The following is a 21,443-nucleotide window of genomic DNA, read 5'->3' on the forward strand; positions in this document are numbered from 1 at the left end:
TGAATGTTGTCTTTCATGTGTCTTAAATTAAGGATCAGACCTGTGGAAAACAACCAAAGGTCATATAACCTAATACATAATTAGAAGTGACTGTGGTAGACTGCACACCAGTCATAATTCTGTTTTTTCCTAATCACTCCATGGTTAGGAAGCTTAATATCTTTATTTTGTTTTAAAAGGAAACTGGAGGGTTGTGAATGGCTGGCAAACCAAGAGAATGATGATCAGTTCTGAGACCTGCAATACTGTTTATTCCCACCTGTTTTCACTGAGAAGTACAATGTCTGTAAGACTGGGCTGACAGAGTGATGTCTCAATGCCAAATGGCTGTTGTGGGCTAGATCACTCCTCTCAGAAGAAGCCAAATGAAGAAACTGGAAACAGAAATCTACTGTGAGAAAAGTGACTACATTGTGCTGTTTATCATAGCCTTCTGCTCTGGTCTTCTTCAAAACACAACAGATGATAGTACCACAGCCTCATTCTCCAGTTAACATCGGGGTATGAAAGGAAGAAGATGATATGAGACCCGAGGAGATGGGAGAGATGAGGAAGAAAGTTTTAGGGTATGGCCCAACTCAAAATGAAGATAATTGAATTTCCTTGGTGCTTGGGAACTCTGAGAAGTCATTAGGTTCATCACACCAACCGAAAAAGGAGTTCGACAGGCTCAGGTAACACTAGTGAGTTGCCAGCAATTCAGTAGTGCTGATGACTCTATCAAATGCAGTCATCCTTTTCCCAGATGAGTATTTTCTCTATTATCCTACAGAGGCTGTTTTAACATTTTTCATTGTGGATAATTATTTTTTATTGCTGAAGGCATAGCAGTGCATCTTCAGCAGGAATGGTTGATTTGGCTTCTCCAATTGTCTTATTTCCAGGTGGAATATGACACAATCCTGAGAATGTCTCAGTGGTTCAAATCCCTTCAGACTGTGGAATAACAGGTGCGCTGAGTATTATATTATGATGGAGAAAGCGACACCTATTTGTCCTTGTTTTGAAAGAGGTGACCATGAATTCTCTGATGTGTGCTGATATCTACAAAGCATGAAAACACACATTTTGAGTGGGGCCAACCTAGGCAAAGTTATATGGATTACTCTGGATTAGTACACAGGAGCTAACTGCCTGCCTGACCAGCTCAGAAGATTCAGGGGACTTTTGGGAACAGAATATAGACTGTGAATGACTATATGAGGTAGCTGGTTGTGCTGTCCTTGGAATGTTGGTTTGCACATCACCTTCATGAGTGAAAGTTAAAAGTAGATCTCATTTCAGGTTTAAATGTCCTCTATACTGTGTTTCAAAGTGGCTTTAAGGACTGAAGAGGTTTAACCTGAGCAAAGATCTTCTTGCAAATAAGATACGTGATTTAATAGAATAATCAATGATTAGACTGGATTACTGGAAGATGCAATAAACTCTTATTCTTTGGACAGAACCTTTGAGTTAGAATCTATTATATTCCTAAAACAGAAGTTACAAGGGATAATTACATTCTGATGCAAAGAAATAATGATTTTCTCCCTTAAAGAAGTCTTAAGACGAAATTCCATGGTAAGAATGAAGGAGGATGTCTAATTAGACCACCTTAACAGTGGCCAAAACACTTTGAAAATACCTGAAGCAAGATTTTTAATTGAATGAATTTAAATGAGTAAGGAAAAATGTAAAAAAGGATAAAGATTAAAATACAACAGTGAACTCACTATTTCCATGGGAAAATCTCTACAATTTTTATTGTCTAGGCATTCATTATCTACAGGTTGATGAAGGACTAAGCAGTGATTACAAAATCAAAGTGACAGAATTTCACATTTTGTGCAATTTTCTTTCACTTCGCACCACTGGAGGCATTTACTCTTCACTTTCTGCCTTCTTGCCAATTTCACGGCTCTTTGCTCGGAGCTTGTTGACCTGTGACTCTGCAATGTCAGCCCGCTCCTCGGCTTCCTCCAGCTCGTGCTGGATCTTGCGGAACTTTGTGAGATTGACATTAGACAGCTCCTCCTGGAGATAGGAAGAGAGATAAAATAGGTTTTAAAATGTTTAATAATGTTTCTGCTGTAGCACTGCACTGGACATGCTGTGGTATTCTGCCTTTACATAGTGAAAAAAAAAAAGAAAGAAAAGACTGTGAGTTAGTGTGTAATTCTTTTTAGTACTTCTAGGGGGAATCCAAAGAAATAGTTTTAATGCTGGATGGTTAATAAGATATACCAGGAATCCCTCTCTGGATTTGAAGTGCTAATGCACTTTGGATTTTTTGAATAATTATATATAATTAGACTTATTTTCATTAAATCCTTTCCCATTTATTTACTTCTTTAAAATTATGTATTACAATTTTTGAAGGTATTTTTTTTTGTGAAAGGAACCAGAAGCCTACTCCCACAATGTTGATCTGAGCCTTTGCTGCTTTTCCCAATGATGCAATAATGCTCACAGAAAATGCTGCTTTTCCCAATGATGCAATAATGCTCACAGAAAATGTATCCTACACCCTCCTAGACCCCTGAGTTATTCAGTCAGAACAGCTTTCATTCCTGAGTGCACAGTGAGAAAAAGGCAAAAAAGTTAAGGGTTTGAAAAGAGCTTTGTAGGGGAAAACACCAACACAGAATTCCGCCTTCACCTGGATGGAACCTGACTCTGCACACAGCAATACTCACAGCCTCCTCAGCTTGTCTCTTATAGGATTTCACTTTCATTTGAAGCTTGTCCACCAGATCCTGGAGCCTGAGAACGTTCTTCCTGTCTTCTTCAGACTAAATGACAAGAAAGAGAAGCACCTTTTTGCCCCTCTTCTTTAAATGTCCTCTACATGAAACAGAGAGTAATACTGCTTATATCCTATTCCTGTCCAGTAAGACAGATGTGATAAGCTGGATCTTCCTAACAAGACCAGAAAGATAATTTCTTCTGGTGTTGTCAGTCTACTCCTTTTTAACTACATGATTCAGGACAGAAAGAAATCCTTCAGGGCTACATTTTGGCTTCCTGCAAGAAAAGGTGTTTCAGGCCAAGGAGGCGTCCTGCCTTACCTGGTAGGTCAGCTCCTTCACCCTCCTCTCGTACTTGCGCACACCTTTCACGGCTTCAGCGCTGCGCTTCTGCTCAGCATCAACCTCCCCTTCCAGCTCCCGCACCTGCAACGAGAAGCCCATCTTTGGAGCTTCCCTGGTATCTCTCCAAGGGACATGCTCACTCACACACAAATACCAGCCCTACGCACTCTGGCCTCCAGCTTCTGGATTTGCTTCTTGCCTCCTTTCAGGGCCAGCTGCTCGGCCTCATCCAGACGGTGCTGCAGGTCCTTCACCGTCTGGTCCAGGTTCTTCTTCATCCTCTCCAGGTGGGCGCTGGTGTCCTGCTCCTTCTTCAGCTCTTCTGCCATCATGGCTGCCTGATGAGAGCAAAGACTCAAAGATATTTTGGCGCTGGAGATATTTTGAGGGAGAATACATCCATACTGAAAGCAGCCCCCGACTCACATCTGTGATGGCCTTCTTGGCCTTCTCTTCAGCATTGCGGGCTTCCTGGATCGTATCCTCCATTTCACTCTGAATTTGGGAAATGTCTGTTTCCAGCTTCTTCTTGGTGTTGATCAAGCTGGTGTTCTGTTGAGCAGCATCAGAGGTTTATTTTTGTTAGCCCATTATTTCAAATCCAGAACATTACAGGATTTTGAATTATTTCAGACATTATATGAAAAATCAATACCACAGATTTTTCTGTAAAATTTTTTATCACTGGGGAACAAGGCTTTTTTGTTTTTCTCTCTAAGAATTAATTTTATTAATTTGAAAAAGAGTATTTAGAATGAGAAAGAGAAAAATTTCAGCACTTGACTGACTGCTGGGTGACTGCTATGACATGTAGATCATGTCAAAGTCTGCTTGACATGGGCCAAATCAGAGCGAGGATTTCATCCCCACTTCCTTGCCAGCGTGGACAAGCACATTTCTGAAGGAATATGAGGATTCCCTAGTGCTACATTTCAACTAAGCAAGGAATGAATATTGCTGTAGTCTCAGAGTTTCAGTGTGCTCAGATGGCAGACCGTTTGGCATGTCTGACTAAAAACATCTGGTCCCTGTGACTAAGTGTCTTTCCTCTGGAGATTATGAGAGGATGAAAAGAAGGTAGAACCATGGGTTTCATCAAATGCAACCTGTGAACACAGTCAGTGTGAACACACAGCTATTTTTTCTGCAAAGATCTCCTTTAGCATTATGATGATTACTTCAGAAAAGATAAACCTTATCTTTGAAGTTGAGCCTCCAATGGTGACTGGAATAAAACATACCAGTGTTTTCCTACTTACCAAGGGTGACATTTCTCACCAAGTGACCTCACCTGGGTATGGAGCAGCTGCACACGCTCACTTGCATCCATCAGTTCCTGCTCAGCCACCTTTCTACCTCTCTCTGTTTGTTCAAGTGCTGCCCGTAGCTCCTCAATTTCAGCCTGCAAGAGGTTTGCTCTGCGCTCCACCATGGCCACCTGCTCCTTCAGGTCCTCCTGTGTCCTGAGAGCATCATCCAAATGTATCTGGGTATCCTGTAGAGCCAGTGAAAGAAATTATAAGCACATTCAGAGCTATTTGGCACTGAAAATACCAGCTAAGATATTTCTCTGTAGGGAACTTTTGTTCAATGCACCTTGAGCACTCCCTGTGTGTTTCTCAGGTTCTTTTGTGCCTCTGCAGCCTGGCGGTTGGCATGGCTCAGCTGGATCTCTATTTCATTCAGGTCTCCCTCCATCTTCTTCTTCAGCCGCAGGGCTTCATTCCTGCTCCTGATCTCAGCGTCCAGGGTGCTCTGCATGGACTCCACTACTCGCAGGTGATTTCTCTTTAGCTGGTCAATCTCCTCATCTTTCTCTGCTACCTTCCTGTCAATCTCAGACTTCACCTGGTTGAGCTCAAGCTGGAGGCGCAGGATCTTCCCCTCTTCATGTTCCAGGGAGGCCTGGAAAAGAATAAATCAGAATACTTTTTATGTGACAAATGTTGAACCTGAAGATCTAAGTAAAATAGAGTGCCATGTTTAGCTAATATTACTACACTTTTATACAAACATTATTTTCCTCTGTGTCTGGGAAGGACTTCATGGAACTTATGAGATAGAGATCCAAAATATGTGAGAGAGCAAGAAGTAATGCTAGGTACCTCAGCTTCCTCCAGGGAGGCTTGCAGTTCAGATTTCTCCTGCTCAATCTGCTTCTTGATTTTCTCCAACTCATGAATTGCCTTTCCTCCCTCGGCAATCTGCTCCGTGAGGTCGGAAATCTCCTCTGTGGGAACAAACACCAATGGCATGGTCAGGCACAGACCCATGTGGAGCAGTGGGTAGTGGTGGGTGGGGAGAAAGCCCTGCCAGGAGCAGAGGGCCAGGGACTTACGCTGCAAGTTCTTGTTCTCACGCTTGAGCGTTTCCAGGTGGTCCAAGGACTCCTCATAGGCATTCTTCATCTTAAACAGCTCCGTGCTGAGAGAGCGAGACTCCTTCTGGGAGGCTTCCAGCTCAGCCTGCGTTTCCTCATACTTCTGCTTCCACTCTGCCAGGATCTGAAGAGAAACGGGGCGTGAGTATGCATGTGGCAACCAGGAGGGGACGCTCTGCCCTGGAGCCCCTGGCCTGGAACCCAAAAGACCTTGTCAAAGTTCTTCTGCTTCTTATCCAGAGCTGCGCAGGCAGCATTTGATCGCTCCACGTCAATCATCAGGTCCTCCACTTCATTCTGCAGCCTCTGCTTTGTCTTTTCCAGGGAGGCACATTTGGCATTCACAGCTTCCACGTGTTCCTCTGCATCCTGCAGGCGCTGTGCCAGCTTCTTCCTGGGAGGTGGTAAGCACAGGTCCAGGTGAGGAAGCAAACGGGAGCCTGTGGTGTGCAGCCAGCATGTTTTTCACTAGAGCACGCTTAGCCATTTGGTCGTGTGTGATCCCCATTTACACAGAGGTGTAGGACCTCTCCCAGCCAGCCACTGTATTTCTGTGTCTGAATCGGGGGCTACAGCTATTCACTCTCTGCTGTTCACACTAACATTTCTCTCCTCTTCTGCATCTGTAGAGCTTTGCTTCTTCTGCTTTTCCCCAATGCATACATGCTCTGGCTTATATATTCTCTCTTCCTGGCACCCCACCGCAAAGCAGAACATTGGCTTCTTCCTGACAATACCACAGCGGTCTCCTCAAATTTCTGTTCTTAGTCCCTGCCAGCCTTCCCCACATTCCTCACGTACTTGGCCTCCTCCAGCTCCTCCGTGCGCTGAATAGCGTCCGTCTCGTATTTGGTTCTCCACTGGGCCACTTCGCTGTTGGCCTTGGACAGGGCACGCTGCAGCTCCCCCTTTGCTTCCTGCTCCTCCTCATACTGTTCCCGGAGCAAGTCACAGTCGTGGCGAGCAGACTGCAAGGCGTGGGCCAGGGCGTTCTTGGCCTGGGGGAAAAAGAGTAGTGTGAAAATGAATGGAAATATTGTGGGAAATCTCCTGACTGAAATTTTGGTGGATGCTGGATTGTTCTTCTTTGAGTGATGGCAAGCTACTGAAAGCAAAAGGAAGGAAGATCTGTGAACCTGCAAAAGCATTAATGCATAGGCGGTAGGGAAGGTGGAGCATAGCTAAGATGGGAAAACTTGCACTTCATTACCTAAGTGTTTTTTTTTTCTCCCTGTCATCTTGTTGATTCTGTGAATTCATATGTTTATGATAAAGTGTTCTCACCTTTATCTCTTCCTCTAAGTGCCTCTTGAGTTCCTCAATCTGTTGGGTGAATGCCTGCTTGCCTCTTGACAGCTGAGAAATTAGGGCATCTTTCTCCTCCACCTGCCGTGAATATTCACCTGGAAAAGTTCAGATTATTAAAAGTCCCTTTTTCTGACTTATTTAAAAGTGTTAACCTTGATAATTAAATGTAAATAACAGTATTTTGAGTTAAACAAAATTTCATTTCTTTCATGGAATCCTAACCACTGACACCTATCCATATCTCTGTGTATGCCAAAGTATTCATCTTAGAGGCAAGAAATGAGATACATTATGCCCTCTTGGCCAACATCTGACTAGTCTGACTGTATATTTGCACTAAGTCCAGTGATCACTTCAAGGTTTGAGCTTACAGAATGGTGTATGTGCTCAGGTATATCACTGTCCTCTCCTGGATGTCTCCTGGGAAAGAGTAGGATGAAGTCCAACCTGTGTGATTGATGAATTCTTCTTTGAAACTCCAGTCATAGAACCATAAAACAGTCCAGGCTGGAAAGGACCTTGTAAGGTCACCCAGTCCAACATTTCATGGGAAAGGGAGCCTAGATGCAATCATCTAGCACCCTGTCCAGTTGTGTCTTGGCACCTCCAGTGGTGAGGGCGATACCACAACCCTAGGGAGGTCGTTCCAGTGACCAGTTGTTCCAGTCCCTTAATCACGTTATTGGTCCTGCTCCAGTATCTCTGTATCTCTCTGGTATTACGGAGCCTAGCGCTGCACACAGCACTCCCAGTGTGGCCTCACCAATGGTGAGTAGGGGGAAGGATCAACCTCTGCTAACCTGCTGGCAACACTTCTCCAAATACAGCTCAGGATTCTGTTGGCTGCCTTTGTCATAAGAGCACATTTCTGGCTCATGTTCGACATAGTTTCCACCAACACCCCCAGGACTTTTTGACCCTTTTATTGAAGTTACATACAGTGTTGTCTAAAAAAACCACAAATGTCTTACCGGATTCTGTTTGTAGCCGAGCTCTCTGAGCACTTATGTCATTAATTGTGCGCTGTTGTTCCTCCTCCTTTGTCTTAATCTCACTGAGTTGATCTTCTAGGGAACGGCACATCTTCTCCAGATTTGCCTATTTGCATGAGGAATGAAAGATGGTCAGTGGTTCAACACATAATTACCGAGAATCTGAAGCCTTGCTAAGGCCGAGAAAAGAAGCCAATAATTTAGAAGTCAAAATGTCTCAGTTAACTGACATATCATTCTATGAAATTGGCATTCCTAATTCCAAATTTTGTATTATTTATTAATGTACACTCAATTTTTCAATAGATAGGACACTAACATGAGGAATTATTTTAAATTTGAGTTTGTCTCTTAGTGATTAGTCATTGAAGTATTTAAGGAAGGAAAAGAAAAATAGGAATATAAAGGAAAGAGTAGGGTAGGAGTAAATTCTACTTTAGAAGAAACTAAAAAACTGACAAGGTCAGTATCTTTAATTTCACTGTCGTAATATTCTGAGCCAAGCAATGAGATCCTGTAGTTCCTTAGGCTAGGTGCTTCAGGGGAAGTACTATAGATCTTACCCAAAGGACACGATATATTATTACACAGATACTGAAATATATAAACTCAAATTCAAGTTGTAAAGTGCAACTATTTATCTTAAAGTATGACTAACTTAAATTTCTATGTTAAAATATAGATACTTGATTATGTTTGAATTACTACAAAGAGATATTTCAGTACCTTGGCTTTGGAGACAGACTCCATGTTACTGGCCAAGTCGTCAATCTCCATCTTCAGCTCACTCTTCTCCTTCTCCAGCTTCTGCTTCACTCGTTGCAGGTTGTCGATCTGCTCCCCAAGCTCAGCTGTGCTGTCCGCGTGCTTCTTCCGCAGGGCGGCAGCCGTGGCTTCGTGCTGCAGCGTGGCCTCTTCGAGGTCACGACGCATCTTCTGAAATTCTGCCTCACGCTTCTTGTTCATATCGATCTGAGCTGCAGTTGCCCCTCCTGCTTCTTCCAGGCGCTCGCTGATCTCCTCCAGCTCCCTCGAGAGGTCAGCCCGATGCTTCTCGGCTTTGGCCCGAGAGGTTCGCTCTGCCTCAATTTCCTCCTCCAGTTCCTCAATACGCGCCTGGGGAATATCAGGGACCCTTCACACCTATGTCCTCCTCCTTCCTGACCTGGGACTGGGTGAGAGAGGGGAAGGGGCAGAAACTTGCCTGCAGCTCCTTGATCTTCTTCTGTAATTGCATGCCCAGGGCTTGCTCATCCTCGATTTTGCTCTGGATCTGGCTGATTTCAAAGTCTTTCCTTTGGGCAAAGCAAACCGTGGTAGAGCTCACAGAGAAAAGACAAGTGCACCAGCCCAGCACTCAGGTGCCCCACAGCCACACTTACTTCTTCAATTTCTCATCCAGCTGCTGCTTGTCATTTTCCAAATCCATTATGGATTCCTGGTTCATCTTCAGGTCTCCTTCGAGTTTCCTCTTAGCTCTCTCCAGGTCCATGCGCAGTTTCTTCTCCTGCTCCAGGGACCCTTCCAGCTAAACACAACAAGACCATCAGTGCTCCACCAGTCAGGTCTAACACCATACCTGTCCTCTTCTTGCTCTATGACCATGGGCTTACATCATCCACTTGCTGCTCCAGCTTGGTCTTAGCTTTGGTCAGCGTATTGACTTTGTCCTCTTCTGCCTGCAGGTCATCCAGTGTCTGCTGATGGGCCTCTTGGAGGGCTTTCTTCTCTTTAGTCAGCTTGGCGATGGTCTCGTCCAGGGTTGCCATCTCCTCTGTGAGGTTTTTCACCTTTGAGAAGAAGAACACAACACTGTTACAGTAATTGAAATGGATCTCTTTTCCTTGCATGTGTGTCACAAGATCTGTTGTATACCTTGTTTTCAGTGGCATGTTTTTCCTTCTCAACCTTGGCCAGTGTTAACTCAAGATCATCAATATCTTTCTTCAGCTCTGAACATTCATCTTCCAGTTTCCTCTTCTTGGCTGTCAGTTCAGCATTCATCTCTTCTTCATCTTCTGCTCTCTCTGTCAGCTCCTTAATTTTGGCTTCCAGCTGGATTTTGGTTTTGATGAGCTGGTCACATCTTTCCTCAGCATCAGCCAAACCATCAGCTTCCTACACATGATTCATGATGATAACATATTAAAATTATATGGTATATAAAGATGTATAAAGATGTGGCTGCTGTAGGTTTCCAGATAAGATTTAAAATACTATAAACTGTAGTATGTACTGACTGGAAATTGATTACCCCTCTCGATATAAAAGTGTAAGGAACAAGCTGCAATAATTCATTGTAAATTTATTAATAATTGGAGATTTCAGTGTATCTTTTCTATGTGGTTTTCCTTCCTATTTTATGAAATACATGTATGTTTTTACAATAAATACTATTTTGGGACAATGTGTCTGTTACGGAGATATTTAGGATCATTGTACACAGGGCATTTCAAGCCAAAAACATTAACAATACTCACAGCCTGCACTTGGAGCTGGAGATCATTTTTCTCCTGCAGCAAAGAAACCATTTTCTCCTCCAGCTCCTTCCTCTTGGCCTCAGACTTTGCAAGCTCTTCCTTGGTTTTCTCAAACTCTTCCTTCATGTTGGCCATCTCCTTCTCAGATTCTGCACTCTTCAGCAAGGGCTTGATCTTGAAGAACAGCTTCATCCAGGGCCAGTGCTTGACATTCATGAATGCACGAACATTGTACTGGATACAGAAGATGGACTCTCTGAAAGGTAATAAAATATAATATGTTGCTTATTTTAAAATTTATAATACATATTTAATTATATTTATTGATATGTATAACAAAATTCTACATATAATACTATATAGTTATTGTTCTATATATCTTTGCATGTATAAAATATTTATTATATATTTAATATTTTTTATTAATAATCTTTAGTATATTTAATATAAATAATATATATATGAAGAAAGCTCCCTAGTTTGATGTAGATTGTCAACCTGTATGGATAGTTTTGAAGTCCAGATATTTAGCTCACTTTCGTAGCCAAAGAAAAGGAACACCTCCAGAAGCTAGTACGGTCCATTTCATGAAAGTTATCCAAGGGAAGAGGATACTTCTCTTGTATTAGAAGTATACGTGTTTCTCACTTTATGATTATAATGGTAACCTAAAATAATTAGCTTAGAGTAGATATCTGTTTTCTGGACATACTTATAATGCAGCCATTTACTGAATTTATCAAAAATTAGAACAAATAGTGATTTAAGTTAAAAATATTTTTTTTTTTTTAAATCAGGTTTTTGTACTGCTTCATCTGCAGCCAGGGTATACTCCCAAATACATCCATATTGGTGAACTGAATTAATGAGAAATAAATGAGATTTGGAAAGAAGCACCTTTTTTTCAGTTTTGTTCACGTCATTGGTATCTGACAAGGATTGGCCCAGGAGGCCAAATAAATATAAGTATCTACCTCCTCTCCATCATTTTCTTGAACTCCACTCTCATCAGGAAGCCCCTGCACATGGCTTGTGTGCGGGTGATGAGCTGTGCCAACTTCTCATCCCTCATCTCCTCTAGGAGTCCCAGCAGCCCAGCTTTGAAAAAGACCTTGAGAAAGAGAATGTTGCAGTACGTAATTATCAGGTATTGCAAGCACGGTACCTCAGTGAACCAGCATTTTTACCTTGGTGTGGCCAAATTTGTACTGGGTGTGGTCCACATCGATTGAGCCAAGAAGCTTCTCAGAAGCCTTCTTGCTATCAATGAACTGTCCCTCTGGGATGGCACTGGCATTAAGCACCTTGTACCTACGGGAGGAAGTAGAATATGAAGAAGGTCAGATTCCTGAAGTCTCAATCAAACCTGTACCAACTGATACCATTACTAAGATTCTCTAAAGGGGGATCAAAAGTGGAAGAGAGGTGAATAAGTCTGCACTCTGTTCCATTGTTTAGAAATCACATGTTCATGCGTAAACATGTTTTTAGGAAAAACCTTGCACTTTCCTTAGCCCAGAAATTCTTTACACAGAATGGGTACTGACTTCCATGCGTAACTGCTGACATATTTCACATGCCCTGTTATGCCTTATCTCGAAATGAGAACTTTATGTACAAGAACAAAATATGTGGAGAGGAGAAGCAATTCTTCACCCAAAATAGTGGCACTATATGCTACCTGAGGTTTTTGCAGCTGATATAGAACATAAAACAAGATCTTTTTATTTTATTTGTTTTTCCAATAAGTTAGTTTAGAATATCTTGCAGTTTTTTTATTCACTTTTCTGTGCTGATGACTGCAAGTCTTCTTACTTTGCTACTCAAAAGTTAACTAAGTCTAAGCTAGTGAACTTCATTTCTGGATAGTTAATTAAAAACTGCTTTGTATAAATACCAAAATATGAATCGAGGACATGGATAAATGATTGCCCTTTGAAAATGCCTGTTATTCTAGTTAGCTATAGAAAGAAATTGGATGACTGACTTGGACAACTGACTCTTGTATGACTAAAGGTAGGTACAATGCACCGCTCCCATAACTCCCACAGTAGTTAAAACAATTAGGAAATGCAAATTTTTCAGCATTGGTGGATATGGTGTAGGGTGGATGACATGGAATCTGACCTCTGTTTAAAGTCTGCATAGAGTATTCTGCTGGGGAATCCTTTCCTGCAAATTCTAATCCCTTCCAGCACGCCATTACACCGCAGCTGATGCAGCACCAGCTCATGTTCCATGGCACCTAATAAATGACATAATGAATTGGTACTTCATTGTACTGCACAGGAAAGGACAGATTTATCGCGTCTTTGAACTTTAACAACTTACCAGGTGTTTTTGTTTCATTAGGAATAAGGCATCGCACAAAATGGGGATGTGTGCTTCGCAGATTGCTCATCAGTTTGTTTAAATTTTCCTTAAGAGCAAGAGCAAAGACTTGGGTTTAAAAATGTCACTTATACAATCTCAATACTAGATGGAGTAAAAAAACTCTGTTATAACCATGATCAATTGTTTGGGTTTTTTTTACAGATCTTTCAGGCAGTTCTGCAAGAATACTTCCAAGGATTCAATGAGAATCCTTCTTTATTAAGAAGCATATGCTTTTATCCTTTATGAACATAAAAATTTTGTATATTAGATCAATCTAAAACTTTTCTGAAGTGAATATTCTGTATTTTTTCACAATGTGGTAATATTTATAATGATTATTCTACAGTACCCGGAAGAGAGCCGATACAGTCTGGAAAGAAGATCCCTTCTTCTTGCCGCCCTTCTTGCCACCACCACCACTCTCTAAACAATAGTATTTTTTAAAAAAGAAATGAACATCAAAAGCACACAGTTAGAATCTGAAGAATGTGTGTTCCTCTTAAAAAAATAGAAAATATAATATGATCAAAATTTGTAAATGCATATAGTGTTTAAAGTTACAATGGGAGACTTGATTTTTTCAGATAACAGAATGAAATCAAATTACTTCAAGCTGAAGTTAAGAAAATGCAAACAGGAAATAAAATGTAACATTTTGCATGGTAAGATATTTAAGGCATTAAATAAATCACTAGTGAATACACCAAAAGCAGTCTTCATGTATCTTTACACCTAAGAGTATCTATAAATTTAGCAGCATGTTTATACCTTTGATTGTCTTCCCTGCCGTATCTGGGAATGCCCCACATAACAGAAATCTGGTTTGTCAGCTACCCTGTGTTAAAGTTGTATTACAACTGTCTGGTCTTAAAACCTACAGATGTATTAAGGTCTCTAGGGAAATATAATATCCTTTATTAGTCTGAGTGACTAAGTTCTAAAAAGTAGATAAGGTTTTGGCGTTTCAATTTTTGAAATGTAAATATTATTGGAAAATACTATTTCAAGATTCTTTTTCTGTAAATTATAGTAGAACTGATTTCAAAGAAATCACCTGCTTCCGCCCCACCAACAGAGGCAAAGAGTAAGGCCAGTGTCTTAAGGGATGATTTCTGGTACAGCCCCACAACAGTTTCATTCAGAGGGTCCTTGTTCTTCTCCAGCCAGCCAGTGATGTTGTAGTCCACCGTGCCAGCATAGTGCACCAGGGAGAAGTGGGCCTCAGCCTTGCCTTTGCCAGGTTTAGGCTTCTGGAAGTTGTTGGACTTTCCCAGATGCTGGTCGTAGAGCTTGTTCTTGAAAGAGGTGTCAGTTGCCTTGGGGAACATGCACTCCTCTTCCAGGATGGAGAAGATGCCCATGGGCTGGGAGAAATAGCAACATGTGAAGAAAGAAAGTGTGGAAGCAAGAAGCAGAGAGAGAGTAAATGAGAGGAATAGAAGATAAAAATTACACAGAAAACCCTCCTCAGAATGAGTAATCTTATGCTTCTTTCAGAAGGGGCATTTTGTTAGGGGATATGCCATCAGTTATATGAAAACAAGGTCACCCGTAAGTGTCAAAGTTGGGATATAATAAAGATCTTGCATGTAGAAATTCTCTGTGTGCATGTTAGTTGAAGATGGAAACCAAAATGAATGAAAGTAGCAGCATTCAGATGTAAGGAAGAGTTTACACTTCCTAAACACTTTTTCTTAGGTGCAAGGTAGAAAATTTCTTTAAACATATTAAAATAGAAGTTGCCCAGTGTATTTACTCACAGAACATGCATTAAAAAAACACACCCATTTGAGTATGAACTTCAGAACAGTGACCAGGACTGAAATTTTTGCCCCACGTGAATCATATGTATTATGTGACAGAATCCCACAGGCATGGAAGTAAAAGACAAATGAAAATGTATATCAAATGCTTGGCACCCAGAAAAAATCATGTTATTTGCTGCATTAAGTGTGAGTGCCGCACATTAGAGTGGTCTAATTTGAGCATTGAAGATTCCTTTTTACATCTGGAAAACTATTTAGTGTGTAGGGCCCAAGAACCTTCTCAATGAGCTCAATGCAGGCAGCCAGGTCCATCCCAAAGTCAATGAACTCCCATTCAATGCCTTCCTTCTTGTACTCCTCCTGCTCCAGCACGAACATGTGGTGGTTGAAGAACTGTTGCAGTTTCTCATTGGTGAAGTTGATGCACAGCTGCTCCAGGCTGTTGAACTACGGAATGCAAAGAGATTTGCTTACTTGTGAAGTTCAGTTCCAGGAACAGTTTCTGTCTTCCAGTAGGTTTTGTTTTCAACCCATTAAGGTCTCCATGATTGGGATCCTGAATTTCTAGTCACAGGACTGGACAAGCCCTTGCACTGTCTCAACACATTTCTGGCCTCTGAAAAGAGTTGCAGAGCTTAGCCCAAGTCCAAATTCATCTGCATGAATCTTTCTACACTGCCAGTCTATTCTCAAGCTTTCAGAGGGACTCTGGCTTCAGCATTAATAAAATCTTCATTCAAGATGGCATATTTTAACTTACAAAATCTGTCTATGCTATTACCTATCAGATGTTAAATCTTTCCTATCAATTTTCAATGCAATTTTCACTTCTGCATGTGGCGACAGACATCTACAAAAACCTTCAGCCCCTGTGGGATAATACATACTATGAGAACTAGAAGAGTGCTATTCCTGCAGGAATGTCAAGATTATCCAATAAATGAAAACAATCCATAATTTAAAAACAAAACAACAACAAAACCAACCAACCAAACAAACAAAAAACAAAACCCAAACCCCAAACTATGCCAGTTTCTTAATGCCCTTTCCAGGAAACTTGTATGAAGATCCTCCTCTTACATCAAAGATCTCAAAGCCAGCAATGTCCAGGACACCAATGAAGTACTGTCTGGGTTGCTTGGTATCCAGCTGTTGGTTGATGCGAACAACCATCCACAAAAACATCTTCTCAAAAACAGATTTTGCCAGGGCACCCACTGAATTGTATACCTAAAGAAAAGTAAAATAAAAGTTTCCATCAAAAGCAAAAGAGGAAGCTCAAAGTTTTTAATTCATGTCATTTGTTTTCTGTCATTACTTGTTTCTTACCTGCTGCACAGTTTGACCCTTAGTCACATATTCATTCCCAACCTTGACTCGGGGGTAGCAGAGGGCTTTTAGCAGGTCTGCTGAGTTCAGACCCATCAAGTAGGCAGCCTTATCAGCAACTAAGGAAACAATCATACAGCAGGATCAAGTATTAGCTCTCCAGTAGATGTATCTTGTAGTAATTAAAAATCCTTTCTGCAGAAGTCCCACATACTTTGTCCCATACCATAAATATTTAAATTTTTCTTATTAACTGTTTTTTTCCCCATTTAATTTAGATTATTTGTAAAGGTAAAGACTCTAACAAATGCCTTTACAAAGAAAATGCAAATTTTGAAACAAGTGATTAGACAGACAAAAGGGCAAAATGTTATGAAAATGGCAGGTCAAACAAGTCACAATTCCTGAATAAACAGCAAACGGAAACTCATTGGTACTGTACTGAAAACTTTAGTCAGTGAAACTCTGTTGTCATTAGAGAGAGAGATTAGTGAAGTATTATGCCAAAAATATAAATAGGGATCTCATATAACTTTCATAGTGGGAACACATTCTCCCTAAGGATAAATATCACACGCATAGGTCTTTTCCAGCTTTCATTTTCTCTGAATCTAGGCTGTTAAATACAAGAACTGGAGCACTGGATGTACTCTGTCATCACTTTCCATTGTGCGGACTGTCTCTTCTCACAGCAAAGATAATAGTGAGCACTAATATTATTTACAGTCCTTTGATGTGAGAAGGCCAAATGTCACTATAGAATACATATATACAGAGGCTAAATTTGAGCTGCTTCTACTGTGTGTTATTTACAACTAAATACTTACTGTACATTTAAAACTAGAAACATTAAGGTATGAAACAAGAACATTTCACTTTTGTAGAGTTAGTCTTTAATAATTAAATATTTGAGTAATTCTGTTATACTCTACTCTTTGCTTTGGTTACATTCATGCAATGATTACAGTTATTATTTGTAGCCTAGTCTACTGTTACTGTCCATCATTATCAGATTCATTGCCATTGTATTCCTTGTGCATATTTTCATTTATGTCTGAACTTTCCTAAAAAACTGCACACACAAAAAGCCCCCTTAAGAGTATATGTTTATGATATATGCAAATTCCTCTGATTTCATGGAAATACATCCATGAACTATTAAAGGAACACACCTTTGAACAACTCTAGGCAAAGCAAACGCAATAGACATATCTTAGATGTCTATTTTTCAAACAAAAGTCCAGGAGACATGCTGAAGCTCTACAGAAACCATATGAGCCACAGCTGCAGCATTAACTGATGTTCCTTTTTAACTCCCCCATGTAAAATGAAGTAGCACAATGCTCTCAGTTCAGGTGTTGTGAGTTGTCTCCAGAATACGGGCTTTGAAGCAGAGCAGCTTTGGGATTCTGGCTTCTTGTCACCTGGAAACAATACCGTTTGGAGGTGCCCACAGCTGGTGGTAAGCGATAGTAGCTACCTGGGTACATAAACTAAAGCCAGTGAGCAGAGCAGCTCCCAGTTCTGTGCCAGGTCTGGGGAGCTGCCGTTCAGTATAGCAGCAAAGCTTGCTCTTCTGGAAGCGTGCTCTAGGGTTCACAGGCCCTTATGCCTTGCACAATTCAAAATAATCAGCATCTTCCCCTGAGCTGTGCTCTTCCAGCAAAGTCCTCTGGTTAGGACACGCTTATATTCTACAGCACTAGCATCTGGGGAAATGCACAGGCCGAGTCAACGATTCTGACCCCAAATTACTGCCTGTATTAGTGAGTGTTCCGGTATATACTGTGCTCTGGTATATATGTATATATCGTGCTGGTACCTTCTGTGCCGTCTGGCTCTGCCTGCTCCTCACGCTGCTTCTGCTTAAACTTCAGGTTGCCATAGTGCATGACAGCCCCCGTCAGCTTGTAGATGGCTGTTTTCTCATCAGGAGTGAAGCCCAGGATGTCAATGGCACTCTAACAGAAGAATCACTGGAGTAAGTGCCGCGCGTGTTAAAGGCGAGAGTCCGCCTGAGAAAACTTCTGTGCATTACTTACATCCGTGGCCATCAGCTCTTCCTGGTCGTTAATGCTGGGAACCGTGATCTCACCTTGACTCACGTACTGATAGTCATAGGGGTTGGTGGTGATCAGTAACATCTCTGAAAAGAAGGACAAGACACGTACAGATCAAATGTAATTGGCCCGTTGAGGAATTAAATGCTATTCCGTGACCTTTGTCTGCAGAAGTCAGTGATATTTCCTACCAATTAGCTCTGGCTTCTTGTTGGACATGATCTGATAGAATATGTGGTAGCTTCTTTCTGCCTTCAGCTGGAAAGTGACTCTGGACTTCTCCAGCAGATCTGGCAAGGACAGTAGGACAGAGTTAGCGCAAGAGCTGAGGCAAGCTGGAAGGAGCGGGGTCTGGCCAGAAGGGTCACTTACATGTTTCGATGTCAGCAGAAGCCAGTTTTCCTGTGGCACCAAAATGGATTCTGATGAATTTACCCTGAAGGAAGCAGAAAAGTCAACTGAGATCTAAGTTACCCATCCTGACTGCAAGAATATTTGAGTCAGTGTGTTGATAAGGAAAAAGTAATTTTGCCCCAGGCAGCAACTTACAAAGCGTGAGGAGTTGTCGTTCCTCACCGTCTTGGCATTACCAAAAGCCTCCAGCAGTGGGTTGGCACTGATGATTTGATCCTCAAGTGTCCCCTAAAGCAGAAATCTTATTTGTCACGACACAGCTCATAAATAAATCTGACCGTTGCAGGTTCCTACCGCTAGGACCTCACCTGCATTTTGCCAGTCGGCTGCTGCTCTTCCTTCTTCTTATCCCCGCTGGCTGCAATTGTTGCAAAGTACTGGATGACACGCTTTGTGTTCACAGTCTTCCCTGCACCGGATTCTCCGCTGTCAAACCAGAGAGAGAAGCAGAGAGCGTGTGGTCAGGCAGGAGGTCCCTGGCACTGGGCAGCCCACAGGGACCCGAGCAGGGGGTGTACATACGTGATCAGGATCGACTGGTTCTCGCGATCTGTGAGAGAGGCAGAAACAAATAGACTTTGTAAATGAAGACACAAAAAACTTGAAAATCAATGCAGTAAATGTAAGTTATGACAAGAAAAAAATCCGCATGTTTTTTTTCCCCTTTCTTTACTCCTAATAATTTATTTTTCAGTTTCTTTTTTTTTTTGCAAAGAAACGTGCACAACTTTCTTACCTCTAATCGTACCCACAACAGTCTTGCTTCTAGAGAGATACAGATTTGATGGGTGGACAGTTCAATGGATAAGGAATTGGCTGGATGGCCACATCCAAAGAGTTACAGTCAAAGGCTTAATGTACAAATGGTTATTGAGTGGTGTCCCTCGAGGGTTTGTTCTGGACCAATACTATTTAACACCTCCATTAATGACATACACAGTGGGATTGAGTGCACCCTCACTAAGTTTGCATATGACACTAAACTGAGTAGTGCAGTTGATGCTCCAGTGGGAAGGCATGCCATCCAGAGAGACCTTGACAGGCTTGAGAAACAGGCCCATGCAAACATGATGAAGTTCAAGAAGGCCAAGTGCAGAGTCCTGCACCCGGGTTAGGGCAATCGTCAATATCAGTCCAGACTGGGGGATGACTGGATTGAGAACAACTCTGCAGAGAGGGACTTCAGGGTACTGATGGATGTAAAATTGGATATGAGCTGGCAATGTGAATTTGCAGAAGATCATCTGCAATAATAATACTATCTATTCCCTCAGTGGAAAAAGTAGCAAAGTCAAGTAGTATTTCTGCAGTGGGAGAGTGTAGAATTTCATACAATAAAGTGCAAATAATACACAGTGCTGAGCCCATGCATGCTTCTGGGTCAGTTTCACTTGAAATTAATTCCTGCATAACTCAATCAAGTTCCCAGTCACACAGCTCTGTGGTGTTTTTAGCTGGCTTATCACATGCTCCGGTGAGATCAGTGGGGCTTTTTGGTTTAGATTGCTTTGAAGGAGGTCAAGCACTCACCAGTCAGCATGAACTGATAGGCGTTGTCAGAGATGGAGAAGATGTGTGGAGGGGCCTCCTGGCGCTTCTTGCCTCGGTAGGCCAACACCACCTCCGGGTTGTACACCGGCAGCCACTTGTAGGGGTTGACAGTGACGCAGAAGAGACCCGAGTAGGTCTGTAAGGAAGGAGTACAGGATGCTGATTTTGGAGAGCTGAGGGGAGTTACAGATAAGACAGCGGTGAATGATGTTCTGAGGAGACCAGGATAGTGAAAGAAAATAAAGTGGAGGAATGACCCATCAGAGAATGGGTGAGATACAGCATACAACAAGGAAAGGAAAAAGTGGGAAGGAAGAAGAGGGACAGGATGTAGCCAGCAAGAGGAGAACGTATGCCAGAAAGAAAGAAGAAATAGAAAAATGAGGAAATAAGAATGCAAGAAGTCAGGAAGCTCTTCAAGGAGATTGAAAGTTGTCTTCAACTCTTCAAAATCAGGAATTATGTCCTTCTGCTGCTACTTACATAGATCATCCAGGCTGCATAACGCTCTTTGAGATTGTACAGCACAGCAGGTTCGTGGAGGTGAGTCATCATGGCCATGTCCTCAATTTTATCATACTTTGGAGGATTCATGGAGAAGATTTGATCATCCTTCACGGTAAGAGTCTGCCAAAGAAAAGAAATATACAGATTTGCTATCTAAAAGTCCATAGCAGGATTCAATTATATTCTCAAGCCTTGAACTTTTTTTTACTCACTTCTCCACCTTCGGTCTTGACGGTGACCTTTCCTGCTTCTTTGCTCTGGATTGTGCTTTTCACATAGGATTCCTTTGCATGTACCACAAAGACAGATGACTTGGCATCGAAAGGCTTGTTCTGGGCCTCAATTCTCTCTTTTTCTGACTTTCGGAGGTAAGGAGCCGCCTCCCCAAAAATGGCCATCTCAGAGTCTGATGACATGGCTGCTGTTTACTAGGGGTAATGCAGCAAGTATCTGTGCGGGTAGAAAATATATTACAATAGCGCATTGTGGAAGAAACACTCCTACAACATAGTGGATTACATGGTGCTCCACTGTATGTATCAACTGATTGAATCAACTCACTCATTTTTCTGCTAATTCCGAGCTCTGTTCTATAATTATCTTTCCTTTATTTCTGTTTTATGTAGTCAGATCTCTAGGGCTAGTGGATGGTGGCAGTTACACAGGAATGCTTTTTTTTTTTTTCTTTTTTTTCCATTTGTTGAATTAACAGGATAAACAGATTGTTTCCAAGGTTCCAAACACTGCACTCACTAGATATTTCCAGTTTTGGAATTATGAAAACCCTCTTGTGTCTCTTTTGTTTAGCACCTTTCAGACTATGAGATTTGTTAACAAGAAAAGACTGGAAGAGGCCAGTACACTGGATATGCAGATAGCTAAAATTATTAGCACTTCTCATTAAAGGCATTCCCTTGGGATAAAATAGCCCAAGTTGTCAAATATTTCAATTATTCCACAGATCCACCTGCTAATAAACAAAGCTGATATTCTCCACTTTGATCTTTTTCATAACAGAAACTGAGTTATCTTGCATTTATGCACTACTATTAAAAAAAATATTATATGTAACCCTGTTTATTATTGCCAAACAATTGTCTTGACTGAAAAGTGTCATGCAATTGTGAAGATGGAATTAAGGTAAATTGTTCCAACATTAATACTGTTTCAAATGTATCCTCTCTTTTAACCTAATTTTATCTAGCT

General features: G+C 41.5%; 1 protein-coding gene across 2 annotated transcripts; it reads right to left on the minus strand.

The window, feature by feature from the left end:
• Positions 1-1,853: 1,853 nt before the first annotated feature.
• On the minus strand, positions 1,854-20,653 carry LOC309678917 (myosin-1B; the record flags this gene model as incomplete). 2 transcript variants are annotated; one of them, XM_082492117.1, is made up of 38 exons in its annotated part: positions 1,854-2,016; positions 2,679-2,774; positions 3,051-3,155; positions 3,242-3,412; positions 3,501-3,626; positions 4,366-4,569; positions 4,671-4,979; positions 5,180-5,304; positions 5,413-5,578; positions 5,665-5,848; positions 6,256-6,452; positions 6,739-6,857; positions 7,734-7,860; positions 8,481-8,870; positions 8,959-9,049; positions 9,137-9,282; positions 9,368-9,544; positions 9,630-9,872; positions 10,235-10,490; positions 11,209-11,345; positions 11,422-11,545; positions 12,362-12,479; positions 12,566-12,653; positions 12,960-13,033; positions 13,665-13,974; positions 14,653-14,823; positions 15,457-15,606; positions 15,706-15,824; positions 17,528-17,666; positions 17,748-17,851; positions 17,957-18,055; positions 18,138-18,201; positions 18,315-18,407; positions 18,494-18,605; positions 18,702-18,729; positions 19,710-19,866; positions 20,214-20,357; positions 20,450-20,653. In XM_082492117.1, the coding sequence occupies 38 exons, from the start codon at positions 20,651-20,653 to the stop codon at positions 1,864-1,866; spliced, it is 5,820 nt and encodes a 1,939-aa protein (XP_082348243.1). In that variant the 3' UTR covers positions 1,854-1,863. The 2 variants fall into 2 exon arrangements, with proteins under 2 accessions (XP_082348243.1, XP_082348242.1); XM_082492116.1 differs by having other exon boundaries at positions 18,488-18,605.
• Between the last annotated feature and the right edge of the window lie 790 nt (positions 20,654-21,443).

The sequence above is a fragment of the Vanellus vanellus genome (genome assembly GCF_965231255.1).
Source record: "Vanellus vanellus genome assembly, chromosome: 17".
NCBI lineage: Eukaryota > Metazoa > Chordata > Aves > Charadriiformes > Charadriidae > Vanellus > Vanellus vanellus.